Source organism: Salarias fasciatus, chromosome 5 (genome assembly GCF_902148845.1).
Source record: "Salarias fasciatus chromosome 5, fSalaFa1.1, whole genome shotgun sequence".
In the NCBI taxonomy this organism is placed as follows: Eukaryota; Metazoa; Chordata; class Actinopteri; order Blenniiformes; family Blenniidae; genus Salarias; species Salarias fasciatus.
This window is the reverse complement of record NC_043749.1, coordinates 6489322-6506717: the sequence shown is the minus strand read 5'-3', so window position 1 is coordinate 6506717 and position 17396 is coordinate 6489322. Positions and strand designations below refer to the sequence as shown.

General features: G+C 44.6%; 1 protein-coding gene across 2 annotated transcripts in view; it reads left to right on the top strand.

Moving 5' to 3' along the window:
• The window catches only part of cdh4 (cadherin 4, type 1, R-cadherin (retinal)), a 207621-nt gene that overhangs the window by 126135 nt on the left and 64090 nt on the right, over positions 1 to 17396 (top strand). For both annotated transcript variants that reach the window (XM_030092691.1, XM_030092690.1), the window contains exons 4-5: positions 6619 to 6845; positions 14094 to 14276. In XM_030092691.1, the coding sequence (XP_029948551.1) occupies positions 6619 to 6845; positions 14094 to 14276 (410 nt within the window). The remainder of the gene's footprint in view (positions 1 to 6618; positions 6846 to 14093; positions 14277 to 17396) is intronic.

Below are 17396 nucleotides of genomic sequence, written 5' to 3'. Positions count from 1 at the left end.
AGTTATAAGCATTCCTGTGGGGGCACAGTGGGCCGGATTTCAAAAGAGTTTTGGAGGCTGGTGGATGTGCTGCATGGGGCGCCTCAGGTTTTGACTACAGATTCTCAAGATGCCGCTCTTTAGTTTAGGGATAAAACGCAACGTCTGGAAATAGATTTTTACATCTTTACTTGCCAATCACGCCTGTTCCAATACAGCTCTATCACCACCGACTGAAAGACGTGAACTTTTTTTTGCATCTTTTTGGTTTGAAAAAATAGAACAGCTCAAGTGTTTTTTTTTTTCTTGCTGCAGTTAACTATGAACATATTTTATTTCTTCATGCTTCAATCCAAATTTAAAGATTAAAGGTTCCTTTGTGAAGAAGTGTTTTAGATGTGGGTCAGAGGGATTTTTCCACAAAATTCAGCGATCAGAATCTCATATAGATTTCAGGGATGTCATCTCTTTGGTAAATAAGCTTTTTGTTTTATATTTTCCACTCTGCTGCATTTCATTAAAATTCAATTCTCTTAATTTAGAGCGACACTGCTTATCAGTGCACCAAAAAACAAACACTTAAGCGTCCGACCGTACCTCAGCTTCATCTTTAATAGCGCTGATAAAAATGAGAGCTGTGATTCACAACGATGCACCAAAGTTCGAACTCGGGGGAAAGTGAAGCAGAGTTTTCTGGCGCTCTTCGGAGCTCCGTGCATACAGTATGCTCTGTGTTTGAGCAGCGTTCGTTTGCTCATCAGTGGGCTCCCTGCTCCTGTCTATCACAGCCTCAGCCTGGCAGAAATACTGTTATTTGCAAATTGAGTGGGTGGCTTTGATTTTCCCGTTGGCTTGAGGAAAGCAGCGGGGTACCAGAGGGAATGTTTACTTAGCACTGTGCCACAACTGTGATGATCAGCACCTTAACAAAAGCAGCTCCATATGCTCCGTCTGGACCTATTTAACTGCTAAACCCGCAGCATCCCTGACAAGAGCACCACGATCACACTTCAAACTTCTCCTTCTCAACTGTGACAACTTTGCACAGTGTGTTATTTCACGCAGCCGATCAGCCCGTTAATGTATGCAGCGCTTGTGAGCGGGTCATCTATTTTTGGATTTCAAAACTGTGCTTTATTTATACTCCTTTCAGATTACAAAAGAGTACTTTGTAGCTCATTACAAACACCGAACAAATCAGGCGCAATGAATGTGAGATGAAGCATGCAGATTAAAGCAAGAATCATAACAGTGAGGCTATGAAGAATATTAAAGTTTGCTCTTTCAAAGCATGCCTATAAAATGGATCATCAGAGTCTTAAAAAGACCTATAAAGCCACATTATCACTTCTAAAACCAGCTTACAAGTGTGTAAATGCAAAAGTCAGAGTGACATGACCTTTTTTTTGTGATGTCTTTTTCCACCTCTTTTAGCTCTTTCGTGCCATTCACTCAGCTCGCTTTAACAATGGTAATAACTGACCCACCGGGGTGCCCGTTTTTTTATACGAGGCTCAAACTGACTGCCCCGGTTTATGTCGACGAGGTGAGAGTAATTCAGTCAGCGGGGAATGGAGAGAGAGGGGGGGTGGGGGACGGAAGAGGATGACAGGAGGCTGAACGGGAAAGAAATAGGAAGGTAGAAAAGGAGGACGGAGAGCTGCGAGTCGGCGCCGGTGGGGAGGAGGAGGGGTGCGAACAGGGGGAGATGGGAGGCTCTCAGGGCCGACAGGTGAACACGGTGTAGGCGGGTGCTGCGCGCTCTGTGTGGATGAATGAGTTACCTACCAGCTGCTTTATGCACATGTAATGTTTCCGCACAAGAGCTGTTTTGACCCCCCTCTGGGGTATTGTCTCGGATCTACAAGCAGGGAGAGGCAGAGAACATAAGTGCCTGTGTGTGAGTGTGCGTGAGTGTGTGTGTTTGAGTGTGTGCACGGAGGACTTAGTGGTCGGCGGTCACGGCTGCTTGGCCGCTCTGTTTTAGCCGTGTCTGTGCTGCACCAGCCGCTCTGTTGGACAGCGTGTACCGAGTCCAGAGAGGAGCAGCCGGGCAGAATGACACCGGCCTCAGCAGCCTGCCAAACACCCGAGTGGAGCGAAGGATGCACTAAAATAAAATATACAGGACACACACTGGCTCAATGTATGCACACTCACAGGAGCCCAAAGAGGCGTGCGAGAGGAGCGCAAGAGAGGCGAATATGACTGCACACAGTTTCACACTGTTAAAACAAATACAGACGACCCGCAGCACACACTTGAGCTGCTGGCTTAACAACCCCCCAACACACACACACACACACCATTCATGTTTTCCACTTCGACCAAAGCACGGCCCTGTAATACAAACACAATGCAGAGAAGGAAAGCGTTTGATACAATCACCCTGAGAATCACAGAGCTGTTACCGTCAAGCAACAAGGGACAAAAATGGTCCATTTTCCATAGTTTCCTCCACTTGGTGATTCTGAGCTGTTTGGTTTGAAGCCGTCTCAGCCAACTTTTTTCCTGACGTGTAATTTCACTGCATCCAGTTTCCGATTTTCCCATCTGTGTTGAACATTTAAAGGGAATCTATGTTTTACATCAAGCTGCTGTAGATTCTTTTTATTGTTTGTTTTTTTTTCCTGAGGTTCAATGTAAAGTGTATGAAATAAGTTTTTCTTGAGGTGACAATAACAAGACCAAAGTCAGTTCTGCCAAGCACGTTTCGCAGTAAAGGCCTCAGGAAGAGTCGGAAAAACAGACTGAACATCAGTGGTGCTTTTGTATTTCTGACCAATGACAAACCAGGGTTCAGAGAGCAGAACATCAGTGGTTTCTCTGGAGAGAGGACAGATTTCTCTGATCGGATCAGGTCTGTAAAGACATCCTTTGTAGAGATTCAGGGAAACCTGGTGAGACACAGTGAATTTTCACATCACATGAAAATCACCCGAAGACGTTTACTTTAATAAAGAGTAAGCATTCGGCTTGGTGTTCGCTGGTAACGGCTGTTAGGGTTAAGGTTAGGGTTAGTCCATTAAACCAGAGTGAGCTAGTTTGGTTAGCTGAACTAGAGACCCCCAGTATTCAGTGTATTGAAATAATGTTGATATCCTGCAGTTTTGTGGTGGTTTCAGAGTTTTATGACTCTTCATAGTTGAAGTTAAGGGTGCAAAGTCAGCTCCTGTGCTCTGCCCCATTTCTCATCAAAACAAACAATATACACAGATTCATTTATTGATGATGCAGATATGCATTGAAGGATTTCCTTATTTTTTTTACTTATGGTCTTGCACTTATTCTGTTGTTAAATCATTTCGATCTCGCATATTGTCATGGACCACAGTGGAGAGAGGGGATTGAATTCTAACCCCAAGGTTGCCGTGTTGATGCCCCATTTCACTCTGCCCATGTGTCAAAGTGCTCTTTGGCAAGACATTGAACCCCAATTAGCTTCCAATGGTGTGCGAGCATGCTGCATAGCAGCCGTCACACAGTGGCGTCTGATTGTGGGATTGAGAGGGCGAATCCCACTGATCATGTTAAGACTGCTAAAATATAGGTGAAGTCGATCTGTCATTATTTGGGTTTCATGCTGGGAGAAGCACCAAAATTGTTCTAACTGCGAAAATACTTGAAAATTTGAAGACTGCAGTGACAAACCGTCACGGAGCTCTAACGTTTGAGGCAGCTGGTGGTGGGAGCTCATTGGACTATAGATGTCTGGCAGTAAAGCACAATGTCCTTGTGTAAGTTTTATCATCTGATTTGAGCAGTTATAGACAAGGACAGAAAACACAATCTGCTGCCGGCACAGTGCTTTGTCACTTTAATTGATTCTTGGTGCACCGGATAATAAGGTGACCAGGTGATGAAGCCCGCAGTCGGCTCTGACTGAAGCCACTGTAAATATGTATGCGTGGGTTTACTGACCTTCAGGGTCGTCAGCTGAGAGAACAGCCTGCAGCTTCCTCTTCATTTATTCATTTCAAACTTGTTTTTTTTTTTTTTTTCACGCAAAGAAAGGCTGAAGTCTGTCAAGCGGAAGATGAAAAAATAAATTACATGCACTGAAGAACACTAACAGTTAATAAGTATGAATTGGGTATCAACACAGCTTTTTTTATTTCCTGTTATGATTTGACATCAGTGATTTAACCACCCTGCTATTTTTAACATTAACATTTCCTGTTTTAAAAATGCAATATTTTGTTTGAAAGCTGTGAAAAAGATTAAATTGTGGGTTTATTTTATATACTTAATTAAATATTGCTCCTTTTTATTTATTTTTTTTTCCTCTTACTGCTACAGTATGTGCCTCTGGCCCATTTTGCTTTTATCCTACAATCTTACGATCATCTCTCTCTCTCTCTCTCTCTCTCTCTCTCTCTCTCTCTCTCTCTCTCTCTCTCTCTCTCTCTCTCTCTCTCTCTCTCTCTCTCTCTCTCTCTCTCTCACCATTGGCTCTTTTCTGCCGCTTTCATCTCTATTTAACAGCATGGCAGATCAGATCCCACCACCTGATTTGAATGTGCTTTGTGAACAGGATTTTTAATGAATAGAACGGCGTTCATGAATATCTCCACACTAAGCAGATGTGTCAGGAATCAGGGTCACGGTCTCGGCCCCAAGCGGGCGCGCACCAGCAGGCGGTGAGTGGCAAACTGGGAGCTGGCCCGATGGCCTCATAAAGAATCAAAGGTACAGCTCGAACAGTGTTGCACAATGGCAATGCCTCACAGACTGCGTTTGTGTTCCCATGCCAACTGGCACCGCGGCTGCACACAAAGCAGCAGGTTCATGCAAACCCTCAGAGACCCCGCCGCTTTTATTGTAGAATTAACATCAAAATTAATGCATGCACAAATGGGGAACATACATTTTTACACTGGCTGTGGCCTGAACTCACTCCCACACGTTTTGTACACATGCCCGCACACACACACACGCACGCACACACGCGTGCCTGTGCTCACAGCGCAAGCCTTAAGCCGCGCTCCTCCAGCTGCACCTCGAGAGACCTGTCTAAGTGACAACAATTAGCCTGCTCAGTTCAAGCTAATTGAAGTCATTTACATAATACATGTGTGCCATCACAATTCATCTGTGGACAATTCAAGCAGGTCTTTGTCATGTTGCCACAACGCGATGTTAAAGCGCACCCATCCAGCCTCCCCAACCACAACCACAACCGCCACCTTGATAAATGAACCCCAGAGCAAGGCAGTGATTTCAAACAAAGCTTATCACTCACACCGAGACGTGCTCCACTGGGGTGTGTGTGTGTCTGTGTACGTGTGCGTGTGTGTTTAATGAAAATCAGGATCACATTTGCCAACATAGACAGATGCACACATTGTCAAAACTGTGTTTACCATCCGTCCCATTACGCATGCAATTACTCAGAGGCTGGAAACAAGCAGCCTCATTTGTGTGACGCTAAGCTGCAGAGGCTGAGGAGATCTCATGCTTTATTAGCCTGTTGTTTGGAAGCTGCTTTTGACAGGAAGCTGGGCGATAAATTAAATAGATGGTTTGATAAAAAGCTTGCTGCGCAGAATTCTTCACGCTGGATTTTTGAGAAATCACGCTGCCATAAGTCATAACAGATGATCTGTTCCCTGGGTGATTTATGAAATCAATTTGTCTTGTTATCAGCAGCCAGACTTTGCGAGATAACATCGCAGCGCGCGCATTTCAACTTGGGGGTAGACGGAGACAAGGGGTGATGCGTGCATGTGCCCATGTGTGTGTGTGTGTGTGTGTGTGTGTGTGTGTGTGTACACGTAACAGACATACTGAAAATAACAGTCAGTCATTCTCAGCATTCGTGCCATTGCATCATGCGTTAATGACGCACCGAGTGTTGATTAAATTTGGCAGAGGAATGAAAGGCTTTTCCAAACAGTTGTGTGTGAGACTGCCGGTTTCTCTTCTGTCTTGTGCGCTATAACGACATATTCTCACCAGCTGCCCCAAGGAAGTGTGCACATGCATCCAACAGCCGACGCCATCTCAGTGTGTCTGGCCCAGTGTGATCCGTTTCACTTGTTTACTCACATGTTGAGGGAAATGTCTATAAACACCTCTGCCTCCACACCAGGCTCTTATTCTGCTCATACAGACACATATGGTGCGTTCCTCTGGCATCATGACAGTCTGTGTGAGTGAACATGCAACTCCTCACACCTCTCTGTCTGTCTGTCTGTGCCTTAAACCCTCTAAATGTCACTCAAGACTCTCGTCCCCAATGAGCATTGTGTTCAGTCAGTTCTGTCAGCTTAGTATGCTTTGGACTTTCCCTTCATGCTCCCCCTGTAGAAGCTGAGGGGAAATACTGTTTTGACATTGCTATCCATCTAGTTTGAGGAAAGGATGATACGAAAAAGAATTAGGTCCCGCGCTCTCCCGTGTATCCCGGTTCAGGAACAGATAAGCAGTTTGTTTTGCCAAAGACGTCAAAGCAAAGAATCAGAAGTGACAGCAGAAGGGATGAGATATTTCAAGATATGTCTTGATGGATGCAGGTTAATCTTAAGCCTGCCAGATGTGTCAGGGATTTCCAAACACCTTATGGAGTAAATCTCACTGTGCCAGTCTTTAATTCTGTCCCCCCCCCCCCCCTTCCCGTCTCCTGCTCTGTTTCTGCAGTGAAGTTCGAGGACTGCCAGCGCAGCAGGGAGGTGGGCTTCATCAGCAGCGACCCCAACTTCAGCGTGAGGCCCGACGGGTCGGTGTACGCAGAGCAGGAGGTGGCTAACCTGTCCGAGCCCGTTCAGTTCATGGTGACAGCCCGAGGGCTCCACGACCCCCACATCTGGGAGACCACCGTCAAGCTGGCCCTCGCCGGACATCCTCACCCTCTGCTGCTCACCAAGGTACCATTAAACTACTATCACTTCCATGTCAATAAGCTGCCTGTTCAAGAGTGTGACATGCGGTGAAATGTGTTTGGCACCTGGTCCACACACAGACGACACTGAATAATAAAGATACAAAAAAAAAAGAAGAAGCAAATTCAAGTAATCGAAGTGTCAAATAGTGAAGAAATTGATGTTACAAGGTGAAAAAAAGCAGTTTTTCTATTATGTTCTCTCCAGCTGTCAGTCAATGCATGAGCTTCCTGCCTGTGAGACACTGCTGGATCATTTTCACATCTAACCCCAGTTTAACTTTTCACTACAGTTGGTCTATGGATTACACTGCTGATTTTAATTACATACTGAGCTGTGATGCCAGAAAATAACCTTTGCTTTTTGAGGCATAAAATGATTACCAGGCCTGCTGCGGAGGTCAAGAAGTGGAAATAGATTGAAGGGGCACAAAATGTCCAGAAAGACATGCAGGATGTCTACAACATGATTTGAATAAAAGCACAAGATCACTATAAGGAGGTACTAATGGAATTCAGATTTAATCAAAAGAAGAAAAAAAAAAAACACAAAAAAATAAATACATGATAAAAGACACTTTGATGTGGGGACCTGGTATCTAGGGGGATGTATTTGAAATGTACACATTTCTTTTGACTTCGGTAATAGTGGCTCAGTTTTAGCAGCTAATTACACAAAGTCATTCAGGTTAATGTCTGTCATATCCTTATTTTTATCCTCATCACTTTATTACCTCTGTAATGGGATGTGAGAAAAAAAAGGAAAATTTTACGAGTTATATAACTCCAGTCTTCATTGTTTCATTCTGAATCTCGTGCAGTGTCTTCTGCATTTTCCGTCTATCCCTCCCTTCAACTGCAGCAACAGGTTGTGAAAATGAAGGCAGCTGCCACTCAAAGCTCCTTCTGTCTAATCAGCCGACAAATGGCGATAACAGATGCTCGTTTTAGTTTTCAACTTTAGTGACTTGCATGTGTTGAAAGCTGCACCTAATTATATTTGATGAAACATATTCTGCAAGGATTTACATTTGATAAGCCGATTACAGTGTGGATTTGGGTCCTGTGAAATGCTATCAAACCTCGGAATGAGATTTTTTTTCTCTCTTTTTCTTTTTTGGGGTGGGGGGGGGGGGTGAGACGGGCTTCATTTACTTGGGTGCAGCGACTGTCAAAACATGTCTCTGATAAATGTTCTCCGTTTCAGTCGGTTCAGTCACAAGGCATCAGTCACTTTCACAAAAACAAACGACGAGCCAGACGAAATGCTGAGAAGTCCTTGTGTTGATGATCAAAACAGAACTTTAATGTCCTTCTCTCCATGTGCACGGCGCTCCCTGCCTTCTCCATGCTACGATTTCACACATTGTAGTAAAAAATCTTTCTCCAGTGGAAACATGGCCCTCTATTTGCCACACAGACTAATGCTATAAAGCTACACAGGCAGAATGTATAACCACTATTACAGCTTTCCACTGCCGGGCCATTATCTTTTTTTTTTTTTTTTTTTTTTTTTCCCCTTCTTCTTCTTTTTCCTACGCTACTTGTTGAACCTTGTTGGACTTAATGTTCAGTCATGTTTCTAATCATGACAAAAAGCCCAAGATTCATGTAGCAAAAGCAATTGCAGAGTGGGGATTAAAATTCTGCCCACTCCTGGCAGTGCAATAATGGAGACTGGGAAATAATTGACATTGATTGAGCTAATGTTCCACTCTGGTGGAGTCTGCAAAAGACCAGGTGATGTAGTTTCGGTGTATAATCATGTTCCCCACACCGTCGAACTGAAGAAAGATTCAATAATTGAACAAAAGATAAATGTGTTTCCTTTAATGACATTGAGTTGTGAAAATCAGCGTCGCAGTACAGTTTGCATTGCAGTGTTTACATGTGTTGCCATCAGTCTGAATAAATGCACGTGCAGCTACAGTAGGATTTATTTCCAGTCTCTCCGGTGGGAAATAGCTGGTGTTCCCTGAAGAGAAATTAAAGTTGACGACTGCCTCAACAACGGACAGAAACATCATTTTTAAATACTGTTATGTGTAATAGAACATTTTCACTGGTGCTTTTTAGATTTTGGTAGTTTTAAATTAATTTTTGTGACTTTTGTGATACTATGGACTCATATTCATTGGAACTGTGTAAACTCAGTCGAACTATTGAGTGACAAACTGCTCAGCTGAAAAATCACCCTGACTATTAGCCTGTCCTTGGTGACACCCGTTGAAGTGTTGGATTCCTCAGTCCTCTTGACTTTTAGCATTGTGTCCTCGCCTGACGTGAGCGCTCATTTAAAAGTGCAACAATCGCCGTTTGGCTGGCAGAGAGTGAGTCGGCAGAGCCAGGGTTTGGTGAGAGAGGGACCCGTTGCAGTGTTAAACGGCACTGCAGCGAGCCCCGTGGGCGAGGTCGGGATGACCAGCCCAGCACCGAAACTCCTCCAGGCAGAAAGTCTGCTCTACTGAACAAATGGAGAAACACTCGGATGTTTAACATGGAATCATAATTACAGCATAATTACTACCAGAAGCACCTTCATGTAGCGCTTCAGGATTCTGAGATTTATTTCTTCGAAACATATTTGGAACGTCAGTGCTCAAAAGGGCTTGTTGGTAAAAGTTTGTGAACTATTGAACTTAAGGTTCCAGGCAGTTTTGGCTGAAATGCTTTTTTTTATTGCTTCCCAGCAACAAGACAGAAAAGCATCAATTAGAAAAAAAAAAAAATGTTTTATGCATAGCCTAGGTGACCTCCATATCTTAGGTTCTATTTCAAGGGAAACAAATATTTTTTTTGTGTTTTCATCACAGAAAAGTTTCCAGTTTTCACTGAAATGACAGAAATGCTGAAATGGATGTGGTTAACAGGAAAGGCCACTAGTGGGTGCTGTTGTTGGCACACTTAAGCAATCAACATTAATGATGGCGAACACACACACTTTTACTGTATATGGACAGACGATGGTTACTTACTATTCCGAATGACTCTCAACTATAAACCCACAAAGTCCCAGGAGGATATGGACTGAGAGTCACGGCACTCTGGAGGCCGCCGTCGTTGTTACTGTCGATCATGTGCAGAATAAGTATTTACTCTGACCACTAAATGCAGTGTCGGCCCTGCTGTGTGCCACCATTAAAAGAGCTTTTGCTGAAACATCTTTACTTCTCTTCCTTTTGCAATGCTTCTGTCAGTTTTTGTTTTTTTTTTTTCCTAATAAAATAATTCCCATTCTTATTTTCATGGATTGGTTTCCCCCCTTTGGTGAATAGGACCACAAACCAGTGGAAACACAAACACTACAGTTGCATACAGTTTAGTGCCATGACTTCAAAGGGCTCCAAGTCAAAACTTATCTGAGTTATCACTGCAGTGTTTTTGAACTGCGTGGCCCATTTTCCCGTTTCCAGCTCACTAAACACACAGCGAGGCAAGTAGCTGTTATCCGAGTCCATCGCTTTGTTCTCAAAGTCAATAGTTATTTTAGAAAAAGAGGATATCATAATGGTCGCCGCCTAACCGCAACGCGTCTCCGTCTAACAAACATGGCAGAGAACATAAACAGCTGAGGGTATCTCCCTTTTCCCAGTGGTGATTAAAAGACAGACACCTCAAATAGCGGCTCCATTTGTTCACTAGTGCTCTGTGAAGACATGAATAACGGGGAGAGGGAGGTGCTGCACTGTAGCAAATTGTGCCGTGGGTTCGTCTGCGCTGGCTGCACTGGCTCCAGCGCAGAACATTCTGCGGCTTTCTTCTCATGCTATGCTTTGCTTTGTTGTACAGCACCAGTGAGAGTGAACTGATTTGCTTTTAATAACTGGCTCACTATCTCAATGCTCTGTTTCAGAAGCAGACATTAGCATACTTGGAATGTGCCCCACTAGCTTATTTCAGTATTAAATTTTCCGTCGTACAACATCACAGCGGTTGAAGAGTAGAGCATCTTTGGCCCGAAAGCCCTTTCGGCTGTGTTTATGTACTCAGGCTATCGCGGCTCACACAGGTAGAGCCCCTCGATGAGTGCTCTCCAACTCGTACTGATTTCGTGGCACGTTGGTTTGCCTTCTCCACCAGCTTACAGCCCATCAGTTATGCACCGCTGGATCTGTAGTCGACTGGTTGCCGGAACGGGTTTTAGTGCTTATTTCATTTGCATTTTTACCGCCGCTCTCCCCAGACAGCCTCACCTGTTCAAGGTAGATTAGAGCAAAGGCCGGCACCGGGTCGGAACGGAGTACCCCAGGGTCCGCCGGTCATTGTAAAGCACTACAGGCAAGGTTAGATGGTTGCCTTTTAGCTGTGGGCTTTAACTTTGTGATTATAGCCTGATTGTGTTGACAGACCGCACGGTGAAGCTGGAAAGTCTCAACAGGCAAATAAAGGAAGCAGTGATTTCCAGAGAATGTTGATTTATGTGATTAAGAGCTTTTTTTTTTATTATTATTCAATTTTTTTGCACTTTTTGGGCCCGTATCTCATGGGATAAGATTTTTTTCTTTGTGAAATGTAGTACTCTGATCTTTTTTAATTGTTCCAAAGGAAACTGCATCAGTAAAGACATGAAAATAAAAATCAAAGAACCTGTATCAGACGTTTTCAGACCCTCACTGAACAGAGATTGGGCAATGAGCACACATGCTTATTGTATTATTCTGCCTGTTTGTCGGCCTGATAACCTCCAGATGTCAGCTTCAGGGCTTGGGGACCTCAGGCCCGAAGAATGCTCCGGAAATGCGCGGGATGGCTGGAAGCAGAGAGCTGCCAGCTGGCCCTTCCTGCCTTTGGGGTCCAGGAGCCCCCGGCACATCAGGGACACACCAACTCACTCCTTGTCATGTAGTCGAACACACACACACACACACGCACACACAAGCACACACACCCACAGACGAATGTGCCTGCACATATGTTCCCGCATTATTTTTTTACACACTTGTACATGTGCATACACGCTTGCATCAAGGCCAGCACACATGATTTCCCATATGTGAGCGCAGGCATGACTGAACTCAGCGTGCGTGCACACACTGTGCACGCACGCTTTCAAACAGACAAAAAAAAAAAAAAAAAAAAAAATCCTCTCAAACCCTAATAAGCACCTAGTTTCCTGGGAGCCCACTGAGAGCTTGTTCCAGTTTCCCTTTCTTTTCTTTGTGATGCTGCTCCTGTCACAGCGCCATCAGCCTGTCATCTGCCATGCTGTTTGAAAGTGACATCCAGCCGCCGCGCTCGTATTCATCCGCTTGCAGACTCACAATAAAGGGCATCTCCGTTCCGTTGTCCACTTCCTCATGCCGCTTGACCGTCTTCAGTTCTTCCAGAGGAATGTTGCGGCCTGACCAATGGGATACTTCACGCTCGTTATCGTGTGACCTTCGTCAGCATTCAGATCGGTGTGTGGAGCATCCGTTCATTCACCGTGTTTTCCTGCTGCGAATTCAGATAAGGACGTTTATCATTGGAGCAGTGCGCCGGACTCAACACGAATGAAGGGAAACAGCGCTTTGACATCATATATGTCAAAACCGTCCATGTGCACATAAACTGTCGTGATGATTCATCGTCGCTGGCCAGATCGGCCGCTCTTCCTCAATTGCTTGTTTGTGAGCTTCAGAGGCTTTTGTTGGTTTTTCCTGTGTTTGTCTCAAATGAGCAGCGGTGGATGCGTTGCATGCATCGCCGCGGAAGCAAACACAAATTCACAGACAGAGACTAATTCCACCCGCCGCCCATGGAGGCCGCTGGCACGCCCCGCCTCCCCGGCGCCAGTTGGTACCTGTGAGTGTTTTGGATGAGTGGAGCTGTCTTATCTGAGAAGCACATCTGGTCCCCTCCGTTCCTCCCTCTGTCCTCCGCCCGTCCACACGGCCGCCCCCCCCCCCCCCCCCCCCCCCCCCCCGGTCCCTTCACGCCGGGCTCCTGCCCGGCTAAACCCCGGGCCGCGTCTGTCCAGAGACGTGCGCCGGGACCGCGGGCCAACTCCGTGCGCCTGCGAACGAGCGAGGCAGGTTGAAAACAAAAGATGAAAAATATTCAGAGCGTTTGCTCAGGTGTAGCTTACAGTCGGCCCCTCTCGCGAGCGGAGCAGGTGTGTGTTGATAGGCTGAAACGGCGGCCTGCGTTTGGCAAAAGGTAGCGGGTCTGCGCTCGCTCGTGCGCGGGCGCGTGCCTGTATGGCCGCGCCGTGTGTGTTCCAGGTGGGAAGAGGGGAAGGATTTCCACCGCGCTTCAGGTGACAACGGCGTGCTGCCAGTGTGTGTGTGTGTGTGTGTGTGTTACTGTGTTAGTGTGTGTGTGTGTACGAGGGGCGCAGTGACAACAATAGGATTAGGTGGATTACAGCAATACAACCATCTTACACAGGAGGACACCGTGGAGGATTGGGGGGAAACACTCAGTCTCTTACACACCCCTCTCACCCCTATTTCACCAGGCAAGATGAGTGAAAACACAATCTTATTTCTGCAGCTGTAGCTTTGGGGGGTTGGAGCGGAGCGCGGGATGGGAAGGGCTATATATACACTGTACAAAACAACCTTTTCCAAAATGAAGCTCGCTCAAAACACCGTGGTCATATACAGCGCTGAGAAGTACCGTGTCTTCAAAACTGAGAAATAAAATATTATTGCTGTTGCCTCACTGCAAGGCATGTTCTTTAACCGGTTTATCTAAAAAGAAGCTACAGATTCAGATTTGTAAAGTCCTGCATTAGTCCAATTCTCTTTAAGTATGACTGATAACAGGATATAAATGAATCATGTCTCCACGATTTTCAGCGAGCACAAAGAGAAACATTTCGTCTTGCTGTGTACAAACCAGAACAAGTCGTGCACTTCTCTCATTATGCTGATATTTTACAGGTGATAGACTTCTGTCACATGAACTGCAGCCATGTGTTGGGTGTGTCGGTATCCTTCAGCAGGCTCTGCAGGTCCTGCCTATTGCAGTTTGATGCGGCCGCATTCATAAACCTCTGTTTATGTTCGCTCGTGTTTACCCGTGTCACTCTCTCCAAATTGTTTATTGGCTTTATTGTTAGCCTGAAAAACAGATTTTCACTTTCAATTCCAGCAAGGGGCAAAACTTGTCATTTTGCTGCAACTTATAGATTCATCTCAATACCTGTTGGGGCAAAAAAAATACCACTCCCGAAATGATGGCATCCAAACCATCAAGGCGAGATGTGAAATGATGATATGTTTGCCTTTTTTTTTTTTTTCCTTTCCAGATTGGCATTGAAGAAATGCTGTCAAGAGTGTGGGACTCCCAGCCCAGAGTGATCAAGTTTTCGCGAAGACATCAGAGAGGCTCTTCTTCCAACGGGCTCAGGCGTCAGAAGAGAGACTGGGTCATCCCGCCTATCAATGTGCCTGAAAACTCCCGAGGACCCTTTCCTCACATGCTTGTCAGAGTGAGTGACAGCCCGTATTATTTCGACAAATGCTACCCTTTTTTTTTCCTGATGTGGAACGTCACAAGCAAAAACTTTTATATAACTTCTCTTTGCGGAGAAATGCTAAGATCCAGAAGGTAGAACCCATGTATAGTTTCAAAGTACTGATCCAGGTGGAGGAAGACAGAGGAGAGGGGAATATACTGTAATATCTCCTACAATCACTGTGAGACCAGGAGTCTCCACGTTCTGGTATTTTCTATCAAGCGCGCCCAGCAGGCGAAAAGCGCTGCTCTTGTTTCTGATTTAAGTCATGATGCCAGGTGATTTGTCTGCCATGCCTGTGGGTGCAGCAGACAGACAGACGAAAAATAATCCGTGCTTGGAAAGCGCACAAATATGCACTTCATGCTCCGTCTCAGAAGAATAGCTGTAAGGATTACTCAGGAGCAGCCGGGCCCTCTGGGATTTCTGCACCTGTTAATGTAGCCGGGGGGGTCTCGTTTTCACATCATGGTAAATCGCTTTGTAGATTACAGTTTACTTAAATCGACGGTCTTGACGTCCGTATTGTTCAGAGCTGTGGAATCCAAGAACACTTCTGATGAGCGTTCAATAAAAGAAATGCTTTTTAAAAGTGTGGGCTTCAGTTAAGTTTGCAGCAAAACAAAGCAGAGAACCACTTTAATTATTCAAAAGTAATTTGCACTTTTCTGTTGTTCTGTTGGGAAAACAAACCTCACAGACACGTACCTGCAGTCGCTTGTTAGAAAGGTATAGATGACCTGTTTGCTTCTTTCTTGTACTTTTAAATTTATAGAAACAGGGATAAAAGCACATGGAGAATGGAGTCGGACGGAGCAAACCAATAATGCTGAAACTGCATGGTTTTATTTTTTTTTTTTTAAGCACTAAGCCACATCAGGTCTGCAGATTCATGACTCAGGCTAATTAAACCTGGGTTTCATTAAATATGACTGATTGTAAAATTTGAATAAAGACAAAATAAAGGATTTCCTCCCACATTTAGCTGCAATTAACAGCCTGTCTGTGAACAGTGGCAAATAAAAATATGCCTTAAATTTTCAAGTGCTTCCATTTTTATTTATTGCACCGCATATGTGCAACCCTAATTCCCCCAAAAGTTGGCCTTCTGTGCTGAATTACTGGCAGTCTCATGCACTCACATTGCCCATAGTTTTATAATAAACCATAAACATATTGGATATTGAAAATTAGGCATTTTATTAGTTCATTCATGGATGATATTTGCTCATTCAGAATCTGAAGGTTCGATAGATCTAAAAAAAAAAAATGTTGGGACAGTGCCACAGCTACTGTTATGTATTATTTATTCTTTTGACAACAGTTTGTGAAAGTTTTGGAGGCGAGATCACTCCGATGCACCATCAGACGGCTGCTCAGCTGTCCTGGATTGTTGTTGCTGGATTTCTATTTTTATGTTGCGCTAAATGTTTTCTGTTAGTGAAAGACCTGGACTGGAGACAAGCACATGTATTGTTCCTTGCAGGCGCATAGAAAGGTCTTCCCAGAATGTCATATTGCCCAGATGGATGCTTTGAATCATATGCACCAGTGCTTTAGTTGGTGATGAAGGCCCCTTGATCATTGGAAAACATTTGAAGCCGTGTTTACCAATCATTGCAATCTGTTTTTATTTACATTTAACTTAGTGTCCCAACATTTTTGGAAATTGTTAAACTAGTCCTACTTTTTTAATTGCATTCTCTCAGTCAGTACTATGTTTTATGGATCCAAAAAGACACACAGATACACACACTCACTCCTTGGGACACCATGCAAACTCCACACAGCTCCAGCCAACAGGACTTCAGAGGAACAATGTTCCTGCAACATGCAGAGGAGGAAATTTCCTTCATTATTTTCCTCCAAGATTTGTTCTGAATTTTGTTCTTTCTTCGTCTGTTCTCTGTTATGTTTAAGGAGGCCCGGGGTCCTTCAGTCGAATTGTTGAGCAATTCATAAATTACTCCGGTAGCTCTAAAAATTGAATCCAAGCAGTGGTGGGGCGGCTTAGTGGAGAAGAAAGTCTCATGTTTTGTGCTTCAGACTACCTCTGCAGAATTTGTGGCTCAACAAAACTCAAAGATACCAGGAAAAAATGATATACAATGTATGTAGAAGGTGTATTTTTTTTTTTGTAGAAAAATAACGATTTGTGTATTTGTTCTATCCGCACCAGCTTGGTTCATTGAGATGTTTTTTTTCTATTAGATGGCCATATTTATTTGAAGTGGTGTCATTCTCATCCAGTGATCCTGAAAGCGCTGCTAAACTGGTAGTTCAGCTCAACATGTATTGAACCATTTCCTCATTACCGCCAGTCATAAATGAGTAAAATCCAAAGTGAGTTTCTCATGGAGGTGTCACCCTCTCCTCACTGTTTGTTGCTACTATAATCTCTCCTCACTCACTGCCTCCCTTATCAGTCACTCGCACAGTCATGCAGCTTTTTGCTGGCATTTCACTCGCACACGCACACACACTCACACACACGTGCATACACACTCTGACACACTCGAACATACACAGAGAAAGTCCCATACGCCCATTTGTACAGCACGGCTTACACTCCCGGATTACGGAAATCGCCTTTCACCAATGTGTCGGCAAGACGGCAGATTTTCCACCAAAGCATGGAAACACTCATCCTCCCAACGACACACACACACACACACACACGCACATACACACACACACACACACGCAAGGTCCATTTAGTGTCATGGGAGGCACCAGATTGTGCTGCCCGGCTGGAGAGACGCAGCCTCTTTTATCCTTTTCCATGTGGAGTTTTGGATGGTTTGATTAAACCGTGAGAGCCTTGCTTTGTGTGTGTGTGGCCCTGTCACTGTTGAGGTGGGGTTATTTGAATGCACGGGGGTGTGAGTGCGTGTCCAGATTACATGCACAGAAACACACAGACAGACAAAAATATATATTTTCCATGGCAAACTGTAACTTTTACTCTTAACTGAACCGTCTCAGACGCGTCAGTTACAAAGACTTGCCGCGGCTTTGACGTTGAAATGGAAGCCTTTAAGCACTCTTCATCAAATGTATGTGTTCACTACAGACCTGCTGCTGACAACATGT